At 45.3% G+C, this 20382-nt stretch overlaps 2 protein-coding genes across 10 annotated transcripts in view; both read left to right on the top strand.

Annotated features, from left to right (window-relative positions):
* Nucleotides 1-565: 565 nt before the first annotated feature.
* Nucleotides 566-15192, top strand: NSMCE4A (NSE4 homolog A, SMC5-SMC6 complex component). 3 transcript variants are annotated; one of them, XM_081193022.1, is made up of 11 exons: nucleotides 569-881; nucleotides 1911-1991; nucleotides 3895-4025; nucleotides 5767-5918; nucleotides 8131-8233; nucleotides 10617-10707; nucleotides 11155-11249; nucleotides 12368-12416; nucleotides 12575-12660; nucleotides 12872-12955; nucleotides 13647-15192. In XM_081193022.1, exons 1-11 carry the CDS (start codon nucleotides 629-631, stop codon nucleotides 13653-13655), a joined length of 1134 nt encoding a protein of 377 aa, XP_081049148.1. In that variant the 5' UTR covers nucleotides 569-628; the 3' UTR covers nucleotides 13656-15192. The 3 variants fall into 3 exon arrangements, with proteins under 3 accessions (XP_081049147.1, XP_081049148.1, XP_081049149.1); XM_081193021.1 differs by lacking the exon at nucleotides 13647-15192 and having other exon boundaries at nucleotides 566-881; nucleotides 12872-13640; XM_081193023.1 differs by lacking the exons at nucleotides 569-881; nucleotides 13647-15192 and adding an exon at nucleotides 1123-1786 and having other exon boundaries at nucleotides 12872-13640.
* A 1612-nt stretch (nucleotides 15193-16804) lies between these two features.
* Nucleotides 16805-20382, top strand: part of ATE1 (arginyltransferase 1) — a 74308-nt gene continuing 70730 nt past the window's right edge. The window contains exon 1 of one of the 7 annotated variants that reach the window (XM_081193004.1): nucleotides 16805-17133. In XM_081193004.1, the coding sequence (XP_081049130.1) occupies nucleotides 17049-17133 (85 nt within the window). In that variant the 5' untranslated portion in view covers nucleotides 16805-17048. Of the gene's footprint in view, nucleotides 17134-18876; nucleotides 19090-20382 lie in introns of those variants that run through there. The other 6 variants (XM_081193005.1, XR_014007847.1, XM_081193003.1 and 3 more) reach the window with 6 other exon arrangements.

Below are 20382 nucleotides of genomic sequence, written 5' to 3'. Positions count from 1 at the left end.
AAAGTTGCTTGTTGTTTTTTTTAAGCACTGTATAGATTGAAAACACTTCCCTGGATTTTGTGCTGCTACCTTAACTGTGTTTCTGGAATCAAATGATTATTATTATTATAAAGGAGGGTACAGAGCTTATGCATCTTTTAACTCGGGATCAGTTAATGATCTCATTTGTATATTGCCTTTCCAAAGTTAAAACCATGCTCAAGGCAGCCTGCAACATATATATTTAAAAACCACATAATTGCAAACATAACAAAACTAAAAGTAGTCATAAATTAAACATCAAAAGTACACAACCACATTGAGAACGATGTGTCTTTGAAAAGGCGCCAACACCAAAAAAAGAAGCAGCATCAGCGGCTGAGCTACGCTTCGCGATTTGATTCGGACCCCTCGGCTTTCCGTCGCTCTTTCCGCCTCACCTCGAGTATCCTAGAGATAGAAAAGTATAGAGCCGATTAACAGCTCTTTCCTTTTGCCGGAAGTCGAGCGAGGCGCTCTACCCGTTCGTGCATCTAGGGCGTCCGGAGTCTGCCACGCCCCCTTCTCCTTCCCCGAGCGGTTCAAGCGAGAGCGGGAGGGCAGAGTCGCTCTCACTCGAGAGGCGCGCGGGGCAGAGCGCGCAGGTACCATGTCCGGCTCCGGCAGCGACCGTGGCGACACACCTCGGCGCTCCCGAAGCCAGCAGCTCGGCTCCCCCGACGGCGGCACTCCTCGACGCCGGGCGCGAGCGGGCGACGGGGATAGCGGCGGGCGAGGCAGCGAAGAAGAGGACGGGGCGGCCGGGGGAGCGGAGGGAGCCTTGTCGGGCGGCGACGGGGCGGACGAAGCGACGCGGCGGCTGCTCCGCCAACAGTACCGGGAGCTCATCTCCTCCGTGCAGCGTAGGTGCGGGGCGGGAGAGGGGAGGCGGGGGGGGGGGAGCTTCGCTGCAGGCACAGGGCTCCTCTAGTCCTCCGAGCCCCTCGTCGGTCCCCCCTCCGCGCCCTAGAGAAAGGTTGGCTGGCGTGACTGGTAGAGACTGGTAGAGAAGTGGGGTGGGGGGCTGCTGGTTTTGTGCCCACATAAGGGAAGGAGCCCATATGCCCTCTCCCCCCCAAAAAAAATGGTCCAGCTCCCTCTTCTCACAACGGTCCGCCAGGAAGGCGTGGGAGAGTTGGCCCCTGCAGGGACCCGACCTCCCTCTTCGCACTTTCACTTTCTCCCTTCTGTTTCATAAGTTGGAATAGGAATACTGTACTCCCCGTCGGTCATGGGGAAAGTTGTTTTTTTGTGCTTCATTGATGCATGGCGTTTGTGTCGTGGCTCGCAACAGAAAGGGTGCAAAACGCAGCTCTTCCGTTGCTGCGGGTAGCACGGAGCAGAAACCGAAAATGTTTTGAAAGTTTGCATATCCTCGAGTGTGCTCTGGAACGGAATACCCCACTTGGGACAAAATAGTGATATGTGAATCCCCCTGTTTCTTTTCAATCTCACGGCTTTTATAATTTCTTTACAAACTTGCCTTATTTACTTTATTCATCAAGTAGCATATTTTCTTTCAACCCACTGGCAGCTTTTCTCATGCTCTTCTTTAGAAATTCTCATGAAACCCTAATCCTAAGTGTTATGGCCTCCCAAGATTATTTTAATGTCTGCGCTAGCAAGTATTGAGAGTGGTGCTTCTTCAGTTACCTGGTTTCCAACCTGCATATGCTTGTTCTAAATGTAGGTGCTGTTAGATTGATGATTCTAGAGCTGTAGCTGTGGTTAGAACATGCATAAAGTTAAACAAGCTGTAAGTCAAGAGGTACGATTTAGAGCTGTCGCTGACTTGCATTCATATTTACTTGGGTATATTTTGGATTATGTGTTTTTATTTTGTTTTCGTTTTCCTTTAAAAGCACATTACTTATGCTTGATTTTTATTCTAGAGAATCGTGAAATGATGCTGAGCACCAGAAATGATAAACTCACAGAGGCTTTGGAAGATGCGAATAGACTATTTACAGGAGGTAGGATGGTGGTAGCCCACAATAGATACTTATATTTACTTCTCTCGCCTCCCCACCCCCTTTACATTTGGAAATGGTGCTTGAAATAAAAAGTAACCAATATTTTGTCTTGTGTCAAATAGAACTGAACTTAATTTTAATTTTTTTTTAAATGAAGTCAACATCCTTAGAGGAGAGACAGTGTAAGCAATCTTTTCAAGGATGCTGGCTCTAGCTTTCTGCATTCCTTAGATAACAGCAGGAATAGGAGTGTGAAGGCCTGGGAAAAAGCGGGGGCAGAGGAGGGTAGCTGTTCTTTTCTGTTTTCAAGGCCTTTGAAGTTTCTCATTTCTCTGAAAGATTATCTTTCTGGCTCTTTGGTTCTGTGCCTCTTGACAGAGTACAACTGATACATGTACAAATAATTGTACTCTAACTAGATGTCTTCAGGGGCTCCCTTCCTACTGACTTGGAAAAGTGTAACCATTCTTGAACTGGAATGTTAGGTTGATTTAGGAACAATTACATGGTAGCTTCCATTGTCTAGCATCCTCTTGTTGCTTCATATATCAATGCCAATTTTATTTATATACCATCTTCTCATAGTTGGTGCGCAAGACAGTTTATATGAAAAATAGCATACGAAGCAGCTCATATGGTATTATCAGCACCACGCTCTATCCAAGGTTGCAGGTTCAAGAGCTGCATATTCCTGCATTGCAGGGGGTTGGACTAGATCAGGCTTCCCCAAACTCAGCCCTCCAGATGTTTTGGGACTACAACTCCCATCATCCCTAGCTAACAGGATCAGTGGTCAGGGATGATGGGAACTGTAGTCCCAAAACATCTGGAGGGCTGAGTTTGGGGGTGCCTGGACTAGATGATCCTTGGGGTCCTTTCCAACTCTACAGTTCTATGATTCTATGAATATAAATACAAACATGAACAGCAAAAAACAATCCACAGAATCTCAAAGCAATGCAATAAATTCATAGCACAATAATATTCAGTATACCTATCAATATACAGTGGTACCTCTACTTATGGATGTGATCCGTTCCAGGGTGACGTTTGCACCCAGAAAAGTCTGTAAGTAGAGCTTCTGTGCTTGCATGTGATGCAATAGAGCGCTCCTGCACATGCGCAAAGCACGCAGAGTGCTCATGCGCAAAGCGCACAGTATACACTTCTGGGTTTGCCGCGTTCGCAACCCGAAAATCCGCAACATGAACCTAGCGCACCCAGAGGTATGACTGTACTGAAAAATGGGACTCCATGTAATAATTTATCAAAATATAACTACAATAAGAGAGCCAGTGTGGTGTAGTGGTTAAGAGCGGTAGTCACGTAATCTGGGAAACCGGGTTCGTGTCTCCGCTCCTCCACCTGCAGCTGCTGGGTGACCTTGGGCCAGTCACACTTCTTTGAAGTCTCTCAGCCCCACTCACCTCACAGAGTGTTTGTTGTGGGGGAGGAAGGGAAAGGAGAATGTTAGCCGCTTTGAGACTCCTGAAGGGGAGTGAAAGGCGGGATATCAAATCCAATAAATCAGTGCATAACAGCGTGGTCCTAAACTAATTAGACCTTGGAAGCTGGAGTCCACTACAGGCCCCCCCAGACTAAGTGACATTGGTCTAAGTGGGACAGTAGGTCTTTTAGGGTTTGCAAACAAATTATCTCTAGGCACCTTCAGCAGACTCTTTGCAGGTGGTCATTAAGAACCCACTCTTCCAAACCATCTTAGAAGCAGAAATGTATTTGATGCTCCCACAAGGAATTGCAATTTTCTCTTCTAGTAGATCTCATTGAATGCTTGAGGGCCTGAAACCTTGGCCCCTTAGAAAAGTGGGTGGTAATTAAAATCAAATTGTTCTTATTTTTCAATTGCATCTGACAGTAACAACATGTCTTTCTTTCATAACAGTGTCCCGGGCAAGGGAGGCTGCTTTGGATGCTCAGTTCCTAGTTTTGGCATCAAATCTAGGAAAGGAAAAGGCAAGCCAGTTGAACTCGGAGATGTCAGTGTTTGATCCATCGGAGTTTGCTGAAGATTTAGTAAGTTTGCAGTGATTAGTTTTGAAATAATATAAAGTTGCTATGTTTAAGAGTTATTAAATAGGAGTTGGTTCCATAAATCACCATCACCACTATTTTTTCCTGATTACCTACTGCTCATTAGCAAAATTATTTCTAGTATAGATGTGAAAGCAAATAACAACTTTATTGTTGCAAGATAAGCACATTGTTGAGCACTTATACAAAGGTCTCAAATATACAAAGGTCCCAAATCCTGTAGTATGAAATGCAAGATTCACATAGCTGGATAGGACATACTCTGGCTTCATAGGTAATGCAAAATCATGGGCTATTTTGCTAAACCATGGAGTTTTTTAAGTTTGTGAACAAAGACTGTTCACAAGCTGTGGCTTGTTTGGGACCAACAGACTGGGTTCTGAAACTGGTTTGTAATACAATTTGTGCTCAGTTCAGTTTAGGGCCATTTATTTGTTCCAAGAGTATGTTACATGACCAAGAACTTGTGAAACTCAAGTTATGAACAGATGAGAGAAATAAGTAAACAAGCAGCTTAAAACCGTAGTGTACAGCTAGAAAGACAAACTGGTGGGTTCTTAACTATGGTTAACACAAACCATATCTGAACAGAGCCTCTGTGCTTAAGTCAAAATATAAATAAAAAAAATTCAGCAGTATACTTTTGGTTATGTGCAAAGAAAAGCTGACTTTGTAGTTATGCTTATCCTCCCTAAATTATGCATATTTTGCTTGTTTATTTAGTCAGTATTTTTAATTTCTTAGTTATGGAGAGGGATAAGAAGCTATTCAGGGTACTAGAGCTCTTTAAAAAAATTTAGAAGCCAGAATGAGAACTGAATAAGAACACCAAGCATTGCCCACAAAGCTTCTGCTACAGGAATGAGAAACATGCTCCTTATTTTAACATGACCTTTGGTTGGGGGCAACTGAACTCTGCCCAATACCATATTCTTCAGTCTTGCCGCATTTGTGTGGAATCCTACAATTCTCACAGTATTGTCATGATCCAAGTTGCTTGCGGCAGTAAGTTAAAATCTGTGTTATATTTCTAAATTAACTTCTTACATCAGGCAGGTACCAGCGCTGTCACCATTTGTTACTAGGTACCCTTTGTGGTTCAGTAGAGCCAAATAAGGTTATATGTGCCATGTTGCCAGGGTATGTAGAAAGGATAAGGGTCTCCCTTGTCTTCACTAAGCTGATCACATCTGCAGACCGGAAGCTGGTGGGAGCAGTTCCTGGTAGGGAAAAGAACCAGAAAGGGTTCTGCCTCTGTTGACTTGGGAGTCACAGGCTGTAATATCTGGGACAGTGCAAATGGTTCACAACATGCTGCAGGTCCAGTGTGTGGCTATAATTGAATAGCCCTCAGTTTTAAAAATAAAACATTGATTTATTCATTTTTGAAGTTTAAGACTGTAAGGTAAGCCTGGCTGAGCCAGACGTAAGGATTTTTTTAATATAGCAGTTTGCTAAATTAGTAGCAAGTCTGTAGTAAGATTATGAGTGATACAACTGGGGTTTGACCCTCTATGTGCTTGGAATGGCCTCTGAGCATAAGATTCTATTAGATTAAATAGAATCTCATTTAAGTTTCTTTGTTATTTCCCTTCAAAGTTCTGACATATTTAACTTGATATTCCATTCACATATCTATTTCTAGAAAGTGGATTCATAGTTTTTGGTGACGCACATTTTTGCTACAGATAGGAAATGATACTGCAGTGTGTTTCCTCCACAGTTATCATTTATGGGTTTAAATCGCCTGGAAAGAGAAAATAGTGATAGCGAAGAAGAGCAGGCTGATGGTGGATTTTTGCCTAGTGATGCTTGGACTAAACTAGGTCAAGAAGCAATGAAGTATTTTAAAAGAGCACCCGTTTTCCACTGCATGTAAGTTTCTTTGAGGTTCCCTTCAACTTAACTGTGGTATGAGAAGCCTTGCAGGGTTTACCCTGTAGAGAAGGGATTGGCAAAAACCCTGTTCGAGTACAAACCTTTGCAGAGTGCTGTCTGATCACATAGCCAAGTGAACTCAACATTTGGGTCCTCCTTTCTGTTAGTGGCTGCTGCTGATCATCTGGAGATGGAGAGAAGCAGCAGCAGAGGCTTTTCACTGTCTTGTCCTTTCTGCCTTGCACCTTGAGGGGGTGTTGCACCAGAAGTAGACAGGAAGTTAACCAGGTTGCGCTGGAGAAAAGAGACTGATGGCTTTTGGACTGCAGCTACCTTTATTTTGAACTTTTCAGAATGAGAAGATAAAGTAGTATTTCCTGTTTCTATGCCCAGCTGCCATGTTGCTCTTTACACACAGCTGTTTTATGAGGCCTTTTCTGTATTCCTTGGACTAGGAAGCATGTGTTCTCCAGAGATGTGCTGGTACTCTGTCTTCACAAACCTGGACGTCAATTTTACCTCTCCAAAGGCAACTCAGTGACACTCATTGCAAAATTAATCTCTCCAGATTCAGCATCAAATTCTTTCGAAATTTATGTTTCCACACACTTGCTTGCAGGAATCTTGAATTCAAGTTTTATATTAGGTCTTTGGAATGTTGCACATTTCATTTAGCTCAGTATTGTTCCTGTACAGTGGTACCCTGCAAGACGAATGCCTCGCAAGACGGAAAACCCGCAAGACGAAAGGGTTTTCTGTTTTGGAGGCGCTTCGCAAGACGAATTTCCCTATGGGCTTGCATCGCAAGGCGAAAGCCCATAGGGAAATGCTGGCGGTCGGGAGCAAAGACTTTCGCCCACAGCCGGCCTTCAGAAGAGGACCTCTTCTGAAGGCCGGCGAAGGGCAAAAGTCTTTGCTCCCCCCCCCGCCTGACTTCCCCCCGCCTGCCCCGGGCGATTTTAAAATGCTGGCGGGCGGGAGCGAAGCGTTTGCTGCCGACCCCCATCATTTTAAAATCTCCCCCTGTCCCGGGGAGATTTTAAAATGCTGGGGGTCGGTTCGCTGCCGACCCCCATCATTTTAAAATCTCCCCGGGAAGCGCTCCCGCTGCCCCCGGACCTCTTTTGAAGCAAGCGGCTGCGCTTCTCCCCGCAGCCGCTTGCTTCAAAAGAGGTCCCGGACCTCTTTTGAAGCAAGCGGCTGCGGGGAGATCGCTTCGCTCCGCAGCCGCTTGCTTCAAAAGAGGTCCGGGGGCAGCGGGAAGCGCTCCCGCTGCCCCCGGACCTCTTTTGAAGCAAGGGGCGGTGGGGAGAAGCGATCTCCCCGTGCTCCGAAGCCGGGCGGGGGGGTGGGAACACCTGCCCCAGCCACCCCGCTTTGGAACGCTGCTCCGAAGCGGGGTGGGGGGGCGGGAGCACCTGCCCCAGCCGCCGGGCTTCGTAGCGCTGCTGCGAAGCCGGGCGGGGGGTGGGAACACCTGCCCCAGCCACCCCGCTTCCGAACGCTGCTCTGAAGCGGGGTGGGGGGGGCGGGAGCACCTGCCCCAGCCGCCGGGCTTCGTAGCGCTGCTGCGAAGCCGGGCGGGGGGTGGGAACACCTGCCCCAGCCACCCCGCTTCCGAACGCTGCTCCGAAGCGGGGTGGGAGGGTGGGAACACCTTCTGAAGGCGGGCGGGGGGCGAAAGTCTTTGTCCCCCCCCCCTGCCTGCCTTCCCAGGGGCTTTTAAATCGCCCCGGACAGCGGAGAAGTCCTCCGCTGTCCGCGGCGATTTTAAAATGCCGCCCGCCAGCATTTTAAGATCGCCCGGACAGCGGAGAAGTCCTCCGCTGTCCCAGGGTTTTTTAAAATGCTGGGGGTGAGAAGAAAAGCCCTTGTCCCCCCCCCCCAGCCTGTTCTGAAGGCGGTTTCCCTAGGAACGCATTAATTGATTTTCAATGCATTCCTATGGGAAACCGTGCATCGCAAGACGAAAAAACCGCAAGACGAAGAGACTTGCGGAACGAATTAATTTCGTCTTGCGAGGCACCACTGTATCTCAGTACTGGCCCACTGATGACAATGGCTGTCCAAGGTTTTAGACAGGGAACATTCCCAGCCCTACCTGGAGATGCCAGGGACTTTCTACATGCACAGCCGATGTTCACCACTAAGCTATGGCTCTCCCACCCCTCCAAAAAATCAGGGACTTACGATATTTTATTTGGTTTAGGTTGGGCACATTTACTGCTGATCCTCCTGTCGAGAGGCCGCGAGTTGAGAGGCAACGAAAGAAGCCAGGATCAAAAGAAGAAGGAAGGGCAATGCCTGCACAGGTGTGTATGTGTAGAATCATAGAACTGTGGAATTGGAAGGGACCCAAGGGTCATCTAGTCCAACCCACTGCAATGCAAGTGTAAGCTACATGGAGCTTAAGGGTGCATGTTTAAGGCTGGAAAAAATTGATTGTAGTTCACAGTATAGTGACAAAACAGGACTCAGGCATAAATACATTTGTTATTTATTCATTAAATTTCTGTACTGTTCTTCATCCAAGCATTACAGGGTGGTTTAGAATATAAAAATACAAATATATAACCTAGTAACTGTCAGTTTGCTTAGTGCAGAAAGTACTGATCTGATATGTAGAGATATTTCCTAGAAGCTTCTCTGTGTGAGAGAAGCAGGCAGAAGGGTCATGATTGTTTGGGTTATACCTTCTGGGAAGCTAGTTTGAACTGGTTCTCTTATCTCTTCCAATTAAGGTCATGATGACTATTAATATAGGCCAAAAGGAGCCTGGGTTTCTCGTTCTCTCTCTCTCCCTTCTGGTGTGGTGTTCTGTACGTAGTATGCTTGGTGTTAAGTTTTAGTCTTGTTATAAGTTTATAATTTTTTGTAAGTGCTGCAAGTGGGTTTTTTGTGGACTGTGCCAGTCTTGAATGTATTTGAATTTGTGACCATTAGGCTCATTTGCCTTCAGTGCAAAGCTCTGCTGGATGAAGTACTATTGCCACTGATCTATTTTTGTGAATTCTGCTACTTGTTTTAAGGTTTTCCTCCACACATATGACACTAACAAACAAAAAACACTCTCCCAGTTTAAAAGGCCATAGATTGTTCAATTAGCCAAAAGCCTGAAAGAAAAGGAATGTTTTCACCTGTTGCCTAAAATATATAATGAAAGCGCCCTTGAGCTGTTGCAGTCCTGAGACATTTAAGGCTTTATAGATCAAAACCAGCACTTGGACCCGAAACTAATTGATAGTTGGACCAGCATCGGCACTCTATGCTCAAACCGTTTTGCCCCAGTGAACAAAGTGGCTGCTGAATTCTGCATCAGCTGAAGTTTCCAAACTGTCTTCAGAGGCAGCGCCATGTACCATGTGTTGCAGGGTAATCTAACCTAGAGGTTACCAAGAACATAGAAGTTAGGCTGCTCCTTTCCAGATAGGGACACAGCTGGGCCACCAGCTATAGCTGATGGGAGGCACTACATATTACATATGTAGCCCAGTTTTCTCCAAGAAACCTTAGGGGTATGGGTCTTGACCATTTTATCCTCAAAATAACCTTGTCAGATAGGTGAAATTGAAAGGTAGTTACTGGCCCAAAGTCACCCCAGTGACTTTCTCGACAGTGTAGGAATTTCAACCTCATCTCCCCAACCACTCTGAAATCACAATAGCCATAAGCAGGCAACTGAGGTACCTTTTGCAAATTTATAACCCAGTCTGAAAGGCTGCTTCTTGTTCAGAAGCACAGAGCTATCTTATTAGAGCAGGGTGTGATGTGAGGTTTTTTCCTACGTTGATATGATGTGCATTCAAGGGGGAAAATGTATTGTTGAAGTGGAAGGTACAGATACAGTGGAACCTCGGGTTGCGAACGTGATCCATGCGGGAGGCACGGTTGCAACCCTCAGCGCCAAAATCCTGTAACCTGAAGCGTCTGTAACCCGAGGTACCACTGTATTGCAGTTTGTAAACAGGCATAAAACTCCTTTAAACCACCACTGAAAACTTGCTCTTCAATTTGGTCTGTCACTGAGCTCTCTGATAGTTCTCTCCCAGTTGCTTCTTTGTACATTAGTAGTATGACTTAAAAGTCATGTCTCAGTTGGCACATACTTTCTTCCCCCACCCCCACCTTTGGGACACTGGAATACTGCAGCTTGAGCAAAACTTCGACATACCTAAATGTTTAAGCTACACACACACACACACACTCTCTCTCTCTCTCTCTCTATATATATATTACAGGCGTACCTTGGTTGGTGAACGGAATCCATTCCGGAAGTCCGTTTGACTTCTAAAAACATTCAAAAACAAAGGTGTGGCTTCCGATTGGCTGCAGGAGTTTCCTGCACTCATTCGGAATCCGCAGCGGATGTTCGGGTTCCAAATAACATTCGCAAACTGGAACACTGACTTGCGGGTTTGCAATGTTCGGGAGCCAGAATGTTCGACACGCAAGGCGTTCAGGATCCAAGGTACGACGGTATATATAGTCTACAATTATCTACTTGTATCTTGTAGATATTGATGTAGATCTTTCATTTGACCTTAGGAGTGCACAAAGTAATACAGCTGACTTTAATAAGAGTTATAGAATTTTAATTTCCTTGCTATAAGTGCAAAATATTATGGGGGAACTGGAGAATGCTGATTACAATGCAGCTGCGTGAATGGTAGCTTGTTGTCTTGTTGGGTTCTTTAGTTGAATAAAATGGAAGAATCTCACGAGGAAGCTACAGAAAAAGAAGTAGAGAGGATCTTGGGACTCTTACAAGCCTATCACAGAGAAGATCGTAAGTATAAATGGAACATATTGCGGGGTCCAGTTTGCTCTCTTCTGCCTCCTTTAAGAATAACTGGAGGAGGCGGAGAATGCAGCACTTAATCCTTTTCTACTGATGCATGAAGGTACAACATTGGAAACTTAAATGTCTGTGTCTATAGCCTTGCTTTTTGTTACCTACTTAATTTCTCAGGTGTTATTTCTGAAAATGCTTATTCACCTAGTAAATTGCTTTGCCACTGTCAGTTTTCAAGTGGTCCATGAGGAAAAAAGTTTGGGGGCCACTGCTCTCAATCAATGCAGGATCTGCAATGGAAAAGAGCAAATATGAAATTAAAATAGATCTCTCCAGAATTTTAGATGTGCATGATGAGAGTTTAAAGGAAGCAAGAAAGGAGGTAGATAAGAGGTAGATAATTGTAGCAGTAACGACAAAGCCACATTCTTCTTTCTGTAGCTAATAATCCAATATCCTTCCTTGAGTTTGTGACTGATCCAGATTCTTTTGCACGAACTGTGGAAAACATGTTTCACGTTTCATTCTTAATAAGGGTAAGGAGAAACTTTTTGAAGCTTTATTTTGTCACTAATAAGCTGGTTTTATTTTCATACTTCCATGATTGCCATTGTTGTACTTAATTTTCTTGGAGGCAGAATTGCGAAGAAGCAGAGGACTTGGAAGTTTCTTTCTCCCAGGGCTGTTAGTTAGCTAATTCTCACCATAGCCATGTATGATTAACAAATAGTTCATATGAACATAACCTGAAATTAGTCTTCCTTAACCTGGCTTGGAATCCTCCAGCTGTTAAGCTACAACTCCTGCTGTTTCTGACCACTGGCTATGGTGGTTGGAGCTGGTAGTCCAAAATAGCAAGAAGGCTGGAAAGACTGAGTGAAAACGTTTGAGCCTAGTACCTGTGCTGTGTCATTGATAATCCCAGCTACAGAACACCTCTAACTTTGTCCACGTCGAAAATTTTGCACTTTAAAAAGTGGGCCAAGAGATCTCTATGGATCCTCCCCTCTGATGTGCAAACTTTTACATAAATTTCTGCATAGTTTCTCTGCTGGTTTATAACATAACTTAACATAACATAACATAACACATAACATATAAACAACTTTTGTCAAACAAAACATTTCCGAAATTTGCTGTGTAAGCATGGTTTAAATCAAAGTTGTCAGAGTCAATAAAAAAATAAACAGCTTATATTTATGGGTTGCTGACAGTTGCATGCAATTCTTTACTGCAATTTGTGCGTAATTTTCGTGCGGGTGCTCCTGATCCTAATATCCTGTTTGATATGTAATCTTGAGCTATGTGTCTGAATCTGCTTTCTCCCGATCATTATATGGGTTTAGAATTCAAAACTTGAAAACCATAGGGAACATGGCCTGATCCTTGAAATCTTTTGAAAAATGGGAAATCCTGGCTTGTTCTCAGTAGCCATAGTCCAAACAAATCTATTTTAAAATGGGGAATGAAAAAGGGAATGGGGTCGTGGTGGGGACGACAAATTATTATGAGGCTTCCTGTGGCTCATTCTCGTAGCAGGAAATCAATGATTTCTCATTATGTCTAAACTTTGCAGGTGAATGTCAATTTTCAGATTCTTGCATATCCATTATGCATATTTTATTGCTAGTAATTAAAGTTGTTTCTCTCCTAGGATGGACTTGCAGGAATAAAGCTGGATCAGGATAAGCTTCCTGTAATAGGCAAGAATAATTTTTAAGATTTTAATTTAATTTTATTTTTTAAAAAACAAAACACTAAAGTTAACTAAACTTACATACATGTATGTTTTACTTTGGAATATATCTTTTTTTTTTCATTTTCAAAAAACTTTTAAACAATTTTCAACCTATTTTGATAGAGCCTTTGACGCCTGTAGAAGACAATGACGAGGATGCTGAAGCACGGAAACAAGCAGTCATAACGATGAGTTTTCAAGAATGGGAGGTAAATGGAAATGTTAAATAAGTGAAGTAGTCAGAGGAAGAATGTTTTTATTGGCCAGAGATACATGTTGGGTAACAATTCTGCAATTATGGACCTCATATGTTTAACGGATGCTGGGAGAAAAGGCAGAGAGCTTATTGTAAATGTGCTTGCTATATACACAAGAGGATGAATTGAACTGATAACATTACAATCAAACTCTTTGCTGCAGAATATTGTGAGGAATTTTGAGATTTCACAGCCCATGATTCCACCTGCCAGAAAGACTGGGACATCAGATGGAAACGGAGAGAATGTAAGGTGCCTTTCAGGCCTAAATCTTACCACAGAATCGTTTTATGCTATTTCCAGTGTGATTCTTCCCTTTATGTACAGACTAGAGGCTACGCTGCTTGGTTGCTTTGCTTCCCTTCACTCACCAACCCCATTCCACTTAGACCTCCTCCTGCCTCTTCCGCTCATGCTGCCCTTCTCACCTCAAAACCATTTCAGCCTTTGCATCAGAGTCCAAGGAGGAGGGAAGAGGTAGGCGTTGGCAGAGCAGAATAGTTGCTGTACAGCTGCCTTGTCCTGCCTTCCTCTGTGACTTGCCTGAGCTGCCAGCCTCTGTCTCCCTCCTCCATATCCCTCACATTCTCCCTCTGACACTGCTGAGGTTAAAATGACATCATTGGTGTGAGGTGGGCAATGGCGGCGGCGGCAGCAGCAGAGTAAGGTTGTTGCCGGGGGACTTCACCAGCCTGTCTTGATAGTACTTGCACGGTTCTCCTGGGTCACCCACCTACCTGTACTTGCTACCTCCTCCCACCTCTGCTTCCCTTCTACTTGCCCTCCAAAGCGGCTGTTGACCAGCAGCTCTCATAATTCTATCGCCACCTAGCAGCGGCCAAGCAAACTGCACCATTATGACAGCCTTACTTTTTTATTATATTTGAAGACATAACAAAGCTTACTTTGTAGTGGCTTGTGTTCTATTTATTATGCAGGCATCCTAAGGATCTATAAGAAGACAGTGCTGACCAGTTTCCTGTTTGAAGTTTTGCCAGGAGGATGGCAGAATCCTTTTCTATTTAAGGATCAGATATTTGAATAGCAGAATCTCTGTCTTTCCAGGTGATAATGTATTATATATGTGCTTTAACAGCAAAAGTTTGAAATTGAAGGTCTTCCCTTCTGTATGTCCGTTCTGTAAGTGATGTTTTTACATGTTTCAACTTCATTCCATTGAAGATTTAGAATGGCTCCATCCCAGCTCTTTTTGAGGGATGGTTCCATTGTAATCTGCACAGTGTTAAGTACATATTAATTGCAAATGAGCCTTTGGTACAAAACAAAGATATTGGTGTTTGCTTAGCCATATCAGATTCTGAATTCCATCTATATATGATGATGGGGAGAGGGGAAAAAGTTTAGAAATGGAAAGCTAAGAAGCGAGCATGATACATGTATCTTTCTGCATGATAAAACCTCCACAGCTGGCTGAATGAGTGCATCAAGGTCTGTTTCAATTGAAACTGCTTCAATAGCAAGTTTCCTGTACATCTCAAAATAGATATACATGTGTTGTGCTCTATGAAGGCTACTTCTGGTGAAGGGAAGAAGGAAGTGGCATGTCCAAGAAACAATTCTGGGGGGTGGGATATCATTATTTTTCTAATGGCAGAGTTTGCATGTAATGCAAAGCTCAAACTGTGGTTTGAACGAGCAGGCATACTGGTGTGCATTCAGAAAATTGTGGCTGCTTTGCTCATCCCCTGATGACGTGGCTTGTCATGCTACTTGAAGCTAAGCCATGGTCTGACTTAGCATTATGTGGGAGCCTTGGCTCATGGTTTGCTTCTCTTCAAGCAAAGCATAAACTAGTAAGCCAAGGACAAGCCTTGGTTACAGCTTGTGGAGTGAAACAAGCATGGTTTTCTAACCTTGTACCAATGTGACTGACAGTTTATAAGCCAAATTATGACATGCAAACAAAGTCATAGAATGTAATAACATGGAAGTTTGCTTTGAACATTTTTTTGTATGTAACATAACCATATTGTAGCGTAACTTAGTTGTCCTTCAGCCTTTAGTAGCCTCCTTTCCACATGCATACAACTACCCATATTTGTAGACAAATGTGCCTTAAAGTCTAAAAGAATCAAGAAGATCCAATTACTGCATTTGGATTATCAGTTTTGGGGTAACCATGTCTTCCTGGAGCTGCCTCGTTTTATGGGCCACAGAACTTGCTGTCTTTTAAAAGAACTAGTTGGTTTCAGCTACATGAAAATCAAAGCAAAGTGATAATTCAAGATTATCTGAAAGGAGTCTTGGAACAAAATACACAGGCAAAGATGTAAAACCAAATTGTACTATATATTAGATTTGAATTTATACAATATTTTTCTACAAACTGTGCTGAAAACAGTTAGATACAAAATCCATAACAATTCATTCAGAACACAGAAATAGATTGGCAAGCATTGTTTATAAATTGTACGGTTCAGTTTCCTTATGTTAAGAATATTCAATAAAACCACAAATGCTGTATCTCTTCTAGTTACGTGTGTGTGATTTTTCTAGTTATATCAGTTGCCAACTGCTAACTCTCATGCTGGTGAGGTGATAGTAATGTTAATTGTAACCTAGCTTTAATATCAACATTATAATAGGTATATAGGCCAATGTACCAAGTAGCAACTTGTGTTCGTGAATATGAAAGGATAGTCATCTCTAACCATTAGCCTGTGGTAGGAGAATTATATAACTTCTGTGGATTTCTCTGTGCAGGAGCTTAGTAAAATTCTTACTTAGTTCGTTGCATGTGTAGTTGGCTAGGGGGAACTTAATATTCCCCCTTTGTCACCAGCTTCCATAATATGGACTTAATCACTTATGTGCATACATCTAACCCATATCCTGTAGTAGGGTCATATCAATTTATTTCTCATGCCCACCCCATCTGGAAACCTGCAGGACAATTAAGACTGAAATCTAAGGTGAAGTGAAGACTGTCTCATCCAGTGCCCTGCCAGGCTCATGCCTACAGGGCAGAACGGTGCTGCTCTCCTCTAGGCCTTTTTCATTATTATTTTTTTAATTACTATTGTTTTTTGTTTGCTTTACTCCCTTTGACAAATAATCTCCAACCCTGGCATAGTCTCTTTTCCCACCCCCCCAGTTTGGGGAACTAGTAGGGAATTGGGAAAGCTCCATTGCTACTGCACTTCTTCATATCAGGACTGTGGGGACATTTCTGTGGCAGCTGGAATAGAGACCCTTGAGTTCAGATTTATGTGGCCTGAGAGAAAAATCAGATGGTGCTTATGGCCCTTGGAATGTCATCCTAGGAACTAGAGAACTGAAGGATGAATGTATTTGTTTGAATCTATATCTTTCTGCACTCAAGAAGAGCAGAGTTTGAAGGAACTATCCTTCCTTCTAGTGTGATGGTGGAAATTAGTAGAATATTAAAATACTGGATTGTATTGTTTAAACAGCTGCCGTTGTTACCAGCAAAGGATGGTCTGAAGGCAGAATAAATGCTGATCTGGTCCTTATTCTTCCATTAAGTGTTTAGGTTGGCAAGTGTTATTGGCTATAGTTGCATAAATGGCTCAACTTTAAGCTTCTAGTTTTCTTTTCCCTCTGGCGTGGTAGTGGCAGGTGCCTATAGCAGTCAGAGACTTTCATGTAAGTGATTGGCGTACCAGCATTTCTTCCCAGAAACAAAAGGAAGAAGGCACATGTTCTCTCAGGTTTCACATGCGAAAAATTAATATAAAAATATTGTTAAATGTGTAAGAGCAAGCTATTTCTCATTCTGCCCCTTGTCAGCATGCACTTCCACATGCTAGTGAGCCCTGGATTTAGGCTAGGAGAGGAGTTTGGGAGAGATAATTTCGTTAAATTGCAGCAAATCTAGCGTTTTCCACACTGACTTCTGGTTACGAGAAGCCGGTGGCCACCCTACTTACGCCCTCCAGATGTTGCTGGACTCCCAACTCCCTTTAGCCCCTGCCGGTGTAGCCAGTGGTCAGGGATAATGGGAGACGGAAGTCCCAACAACATTTAGAGGGCCACTTGTTGCACATCCCTGTGTTAGCAGTCGGCTGTTGTAAAGGGACATTCCAGTGCAAGCGCGGCTGTTTCCTACCCAGAAAGCAAGAGGCACGTGCTTTGAGGTGGGGAGAGAGCGCTCCTGTTTAGCAGGCGGTGGTGCTCCTAGAGCCGCATCCTCGGGAACTGAAGCTCATTATTTCGGGTGGGTGGGACAGGTGAAGGGCAAGGGAGGGGGAGAAGCTGGCCAAAACGATCGCAAGGTGGAGCAGGTGGCTCAAGGTGCTCCGATCCCCCCTCCTCTGCCAACGAGGCATCGTAGCGCAAGCAGGGACCGGCTGGGCATCATGGACTCCGTCGTGGCCTACGAAGGAACGAGAGGGGGCTACCGGTGCGGCTACTGTCACTCTGCCGGGGGGAAAGCAAGCCACGGTAAGAGCTGGAGGGTGGAAGGATAACTTCAGGAAGGCCCTAACTAAGGCGGGGGGGCGGGGGGCGGGGAAGGTAGGCGCCGATGTGCCTGCAGAGGAAATCCCCGACTACGTAGCGGCGGCTGCCAGCACCACACCTGTCGCGGGTGCCTTTTTCTCTCCGCCGCTGTTACTTAACGCCCTTCCCTCAGTAAAGATGGCGGAACTGGCACGCCCTGTCCGTTGCTTTTGTGGAGCCCCCCCGTGCGCTTGCCCTTCGCGAAGAAGGGGCCGCCGCTTGCCCCGCTCTCCGCCTGGGAGTAAATGGCGGCGTTCGTGTTGAGACTTTTCGTGTCCTCGCTGCTGCTGGCCGCTTTCCTCCCGAGAACCAGGGAGTCCCTTGCCTTTGCTCCCCACCCACCCCCCGTTAGCAGCCTCCCAGCCGAGGAGCAGCGGTAGCCCAAGCGAAAACTCGAGCTAGGGCAAGGGCTATAGAAGTTCTCCTTCGTCCTTCCAGCTTTGAAACAAACCTTCAAAGCTCTTGGCTCAAAAAAAAAAAAGTTGGGTTTTTTGGACAGAACTTCGGAGCTTTTGAATGGGGAAACGTAGTTGGGCGAGGAGGAAATGAAGAGAAATTAATCCCGCGAAAAGGAGGCGTTTAGAGCTCTAGCCTAGCCTAATACCCGTTTGCTCAGAAGTAAGGCTCTTGCAAATGAGTAAACCCCACTGAGCACACCGTTTAGTCCCGCACAAACAGTGGGATTTACACCAAAATAAACTTGTGCAAAAGTGAAGCTCGGCTGAGCTCAGTGCGACTTGCTTCTGATGAACCTGCATAGTTGTTTAGTCGTCTATGAGTTTCGTGTGACGTTTTAAAATCTTAGAAAGCCGTAAAATTTTGGAAACCTGAGCACTGTAGTCCTCTCTCCTCAGTATGGCAGTCTCTGCTTAAAAGTGAGTCCCACTGAGTGGGTAGAGAGGGCTGCAGCTTCAGTGATGCTTATCCTACTGACATAATTTAAAGCAGTAGTTTGCTCATTAATCAGATTGTCTGAGAAGGACAGGGGAAAATAGGCTAGGCAATTAGACAAAACGGAAGGGGAGGGTATACTTGGCCCCGGAGCTCTGGAGCAGATGTTGTAATTATTTTAATAGTTTATATGTTACTTCCCCCATGCCTGGAGTGACTTCAAATGGAAATAAAGCTGTCATCCTATGCTGCTTTACCTGGGGAATCTCATTCTACACAATGGGATTGATGCCCAAATAAACAAGCACAGTTTGCAAGATGTATGCACGATACCTACACAACTGTCAGAACCGAGAATTCACTGGCTGCATTAACGACACAGTATCGGGCTATTTCTGGGGAAATTGACAATGCCTTCCAAAGGCTGCATAGCAGGCAGCAAAGTGAACAAAACAGGTGAAAGATTCTCCCATCATTTCATCCCCATCTGTTGAATTTCTGTTTGCCACGATGGATTTAAAGACAACCCCCCCCCCAAAAAAAAACAAAACACCGTGCCAGAAAAAGAAACGATATCTATATCTAAAGGGTTTTGGGGTTTTTTTTTTTAAGGCAGAGGGTACGATAAACTTAAACCCGCCGCAACGAATTAGAAGCCTGTCCCTTTAAGACGCAGTATTTACCTTTGATGCCTCCTTTTTTTGGCCCCGCACATGGAAGATGCGAAGCTGTGCGCGGGGCTCCCGGAAGTCGCGACAGAAAGCGAGGGAGACTGGAGCCCTCTCCCTGCTCCACCCAAACTTTTGCCCTTTGCTAAGATGGCGGCCGCCGGCGCTGCTGCCGCTGCTTCCCGGGGCCCCTGAAGGGCTTGTGGCACCCTAAGCCGGCCGGCAAAGATGGCGGCGGCGGCAGGGGGAAGTAGTTCCCCAAGTATCGTGGAGTACCTGGGCGGAGACGACGGCTACCGCTGCGGCTACTGCAAGAGCGACACCGGCAACCTCTCCCACGGTTAGGGTCCCGAGGGCGGGGAGAGGCAGCAGGGGAAGGGAGGGCGCTGCGCGCGTGTCTCCCTTCCCTTAAAACTAGCTTTTAAAGAAATAAGAGCAGAGCGCCAGGTGCATGGAAAGGGCGCGTGGGCTGAGCTGGGCCTTGCCTTCGGGGGGTCCGAAATGTTTCAGTTTCCTTGCAGCCCCTTGGAAGTCTAGGCGGGTTGGTGTTCCCCTGTCCAAGTTCCTCCCAGCTATGGTGAAGAAGCGAGGCGGGGTGGGGGGCTTAATGAAACCCACTTTCTGGGTACCCCACTTCCTTCTAGGGCAGTAGCTGAGGGGCTGCCACAAGGAGATAAGGTAAGGGGGTGGGTTACCCTTTTCAGGCCTCCCTTGAAATCCAGGGACTGCTGTGCAATCCAGAGGATTGCAGCAGGGATTGGGAAGGGGGACACACACAAAAAAAACCCTGCATCCAAAATCCAAACATGTTAATGGTGTAAACCAGTGGTTCCCAACCTTTTTTCTTTTTCTGCTATGCCCCACCTAAGCATCTCTAAAATCCTGATACCCACCCCCTGCCCCGTGACATATGATTCTTATTATTTAAAAAAAGTGAACTATTCATGTGGAGGAAGCCTAAAAGGCTTGGTCTAACGCAGGGGTCTGCAACCCGCGGCTCCGGAGCCGCATATGGCTCTTTTACATCTTTGCTGCGGCTCCGGGGCAGATACTAGCGAGGGGAGGAGGCGCATTGTGCGCCCCGACACTCCTCACTGTGACGGGCGCTGTACTGGCTGTGACATCGCATGGGGGCGGTGCGTGCGTTAGTCACGCACCGTCCCGACGTCACCTTCCCGCCCGCTGTCAGATCGTGGCTCCGGAGATATATTTGTTTTAAATGTCGCAATGGTTTTGCGGCTCCCAGTTGTTGTTTTTCTTCAGAAACGGGTCCAAGTGGCTCTTTTTGTCTTAAAGGTTGCAGACCCCTGGTCTAACGCATTCTCAAATTGCCCCCCTTAAAAATCAAATTGCCCCCCTGTGGGGCATGTGCCCCACATAGGGAACCACGGGTGTAAACTTCCATGAACTCAAGCCTTCTTCATAAAAATGGTTGGTAGTTAGTTACTGTCCTCTCTCTGGATCCTTTATTTAGTCCCCATTCCCTTCCCTGTTTTGTGTTTTGTTTTGGCTCTCAGAACTAGGAAGAACCACGGGGACAGTACAAAAGGCCTGGCAATGTGACTGCTGAGAGAGTTAAAGCAGAGAAGGCAGGTTTCACTAATGTTTCCTATTGTGGAGAGTGGCTAGCTGG

The sequence above is a fragment of the Podarcis bocagei genome (assembly GCF_964188305.1).
Source record: "Podarcis bocagei genome assembly, chromosome: 4".
NCBI lineage: Eukaryota > Metazoa > Chordata > Lepidosauria > Squamata > Lacertidae > Podarcis > Podarcis bocagei.
This window is presented reverse-complemented; position numbering and strand designations above follow the sequence as displayed.

Excerpts from the sequence above, each read along its gene's own strand:
- NSMCE4A (XM_081193021.1), top strand. The coding sequence starts at position 629 with ATGTCCGGCTCCGGCAGCGACCGTGGCGACACACCTCGGCGCTCCCGA. Across the intron at positions 10,708-11,154 it reads AGCCTATCACAGAGAAGATC|CTAATAATCCAATATCCTTC; the intron begins GTAAGTATAAAT and ends TTCTTTCTGTAG. Across the intron at positions 12,661-12,871 it reads TGAGTTTTCAAGAATGGGAG|AATATTGTGAGGAATTTTGA; the intron begins GTAAATGGAAAT and ends TCTTTGCTGCAG.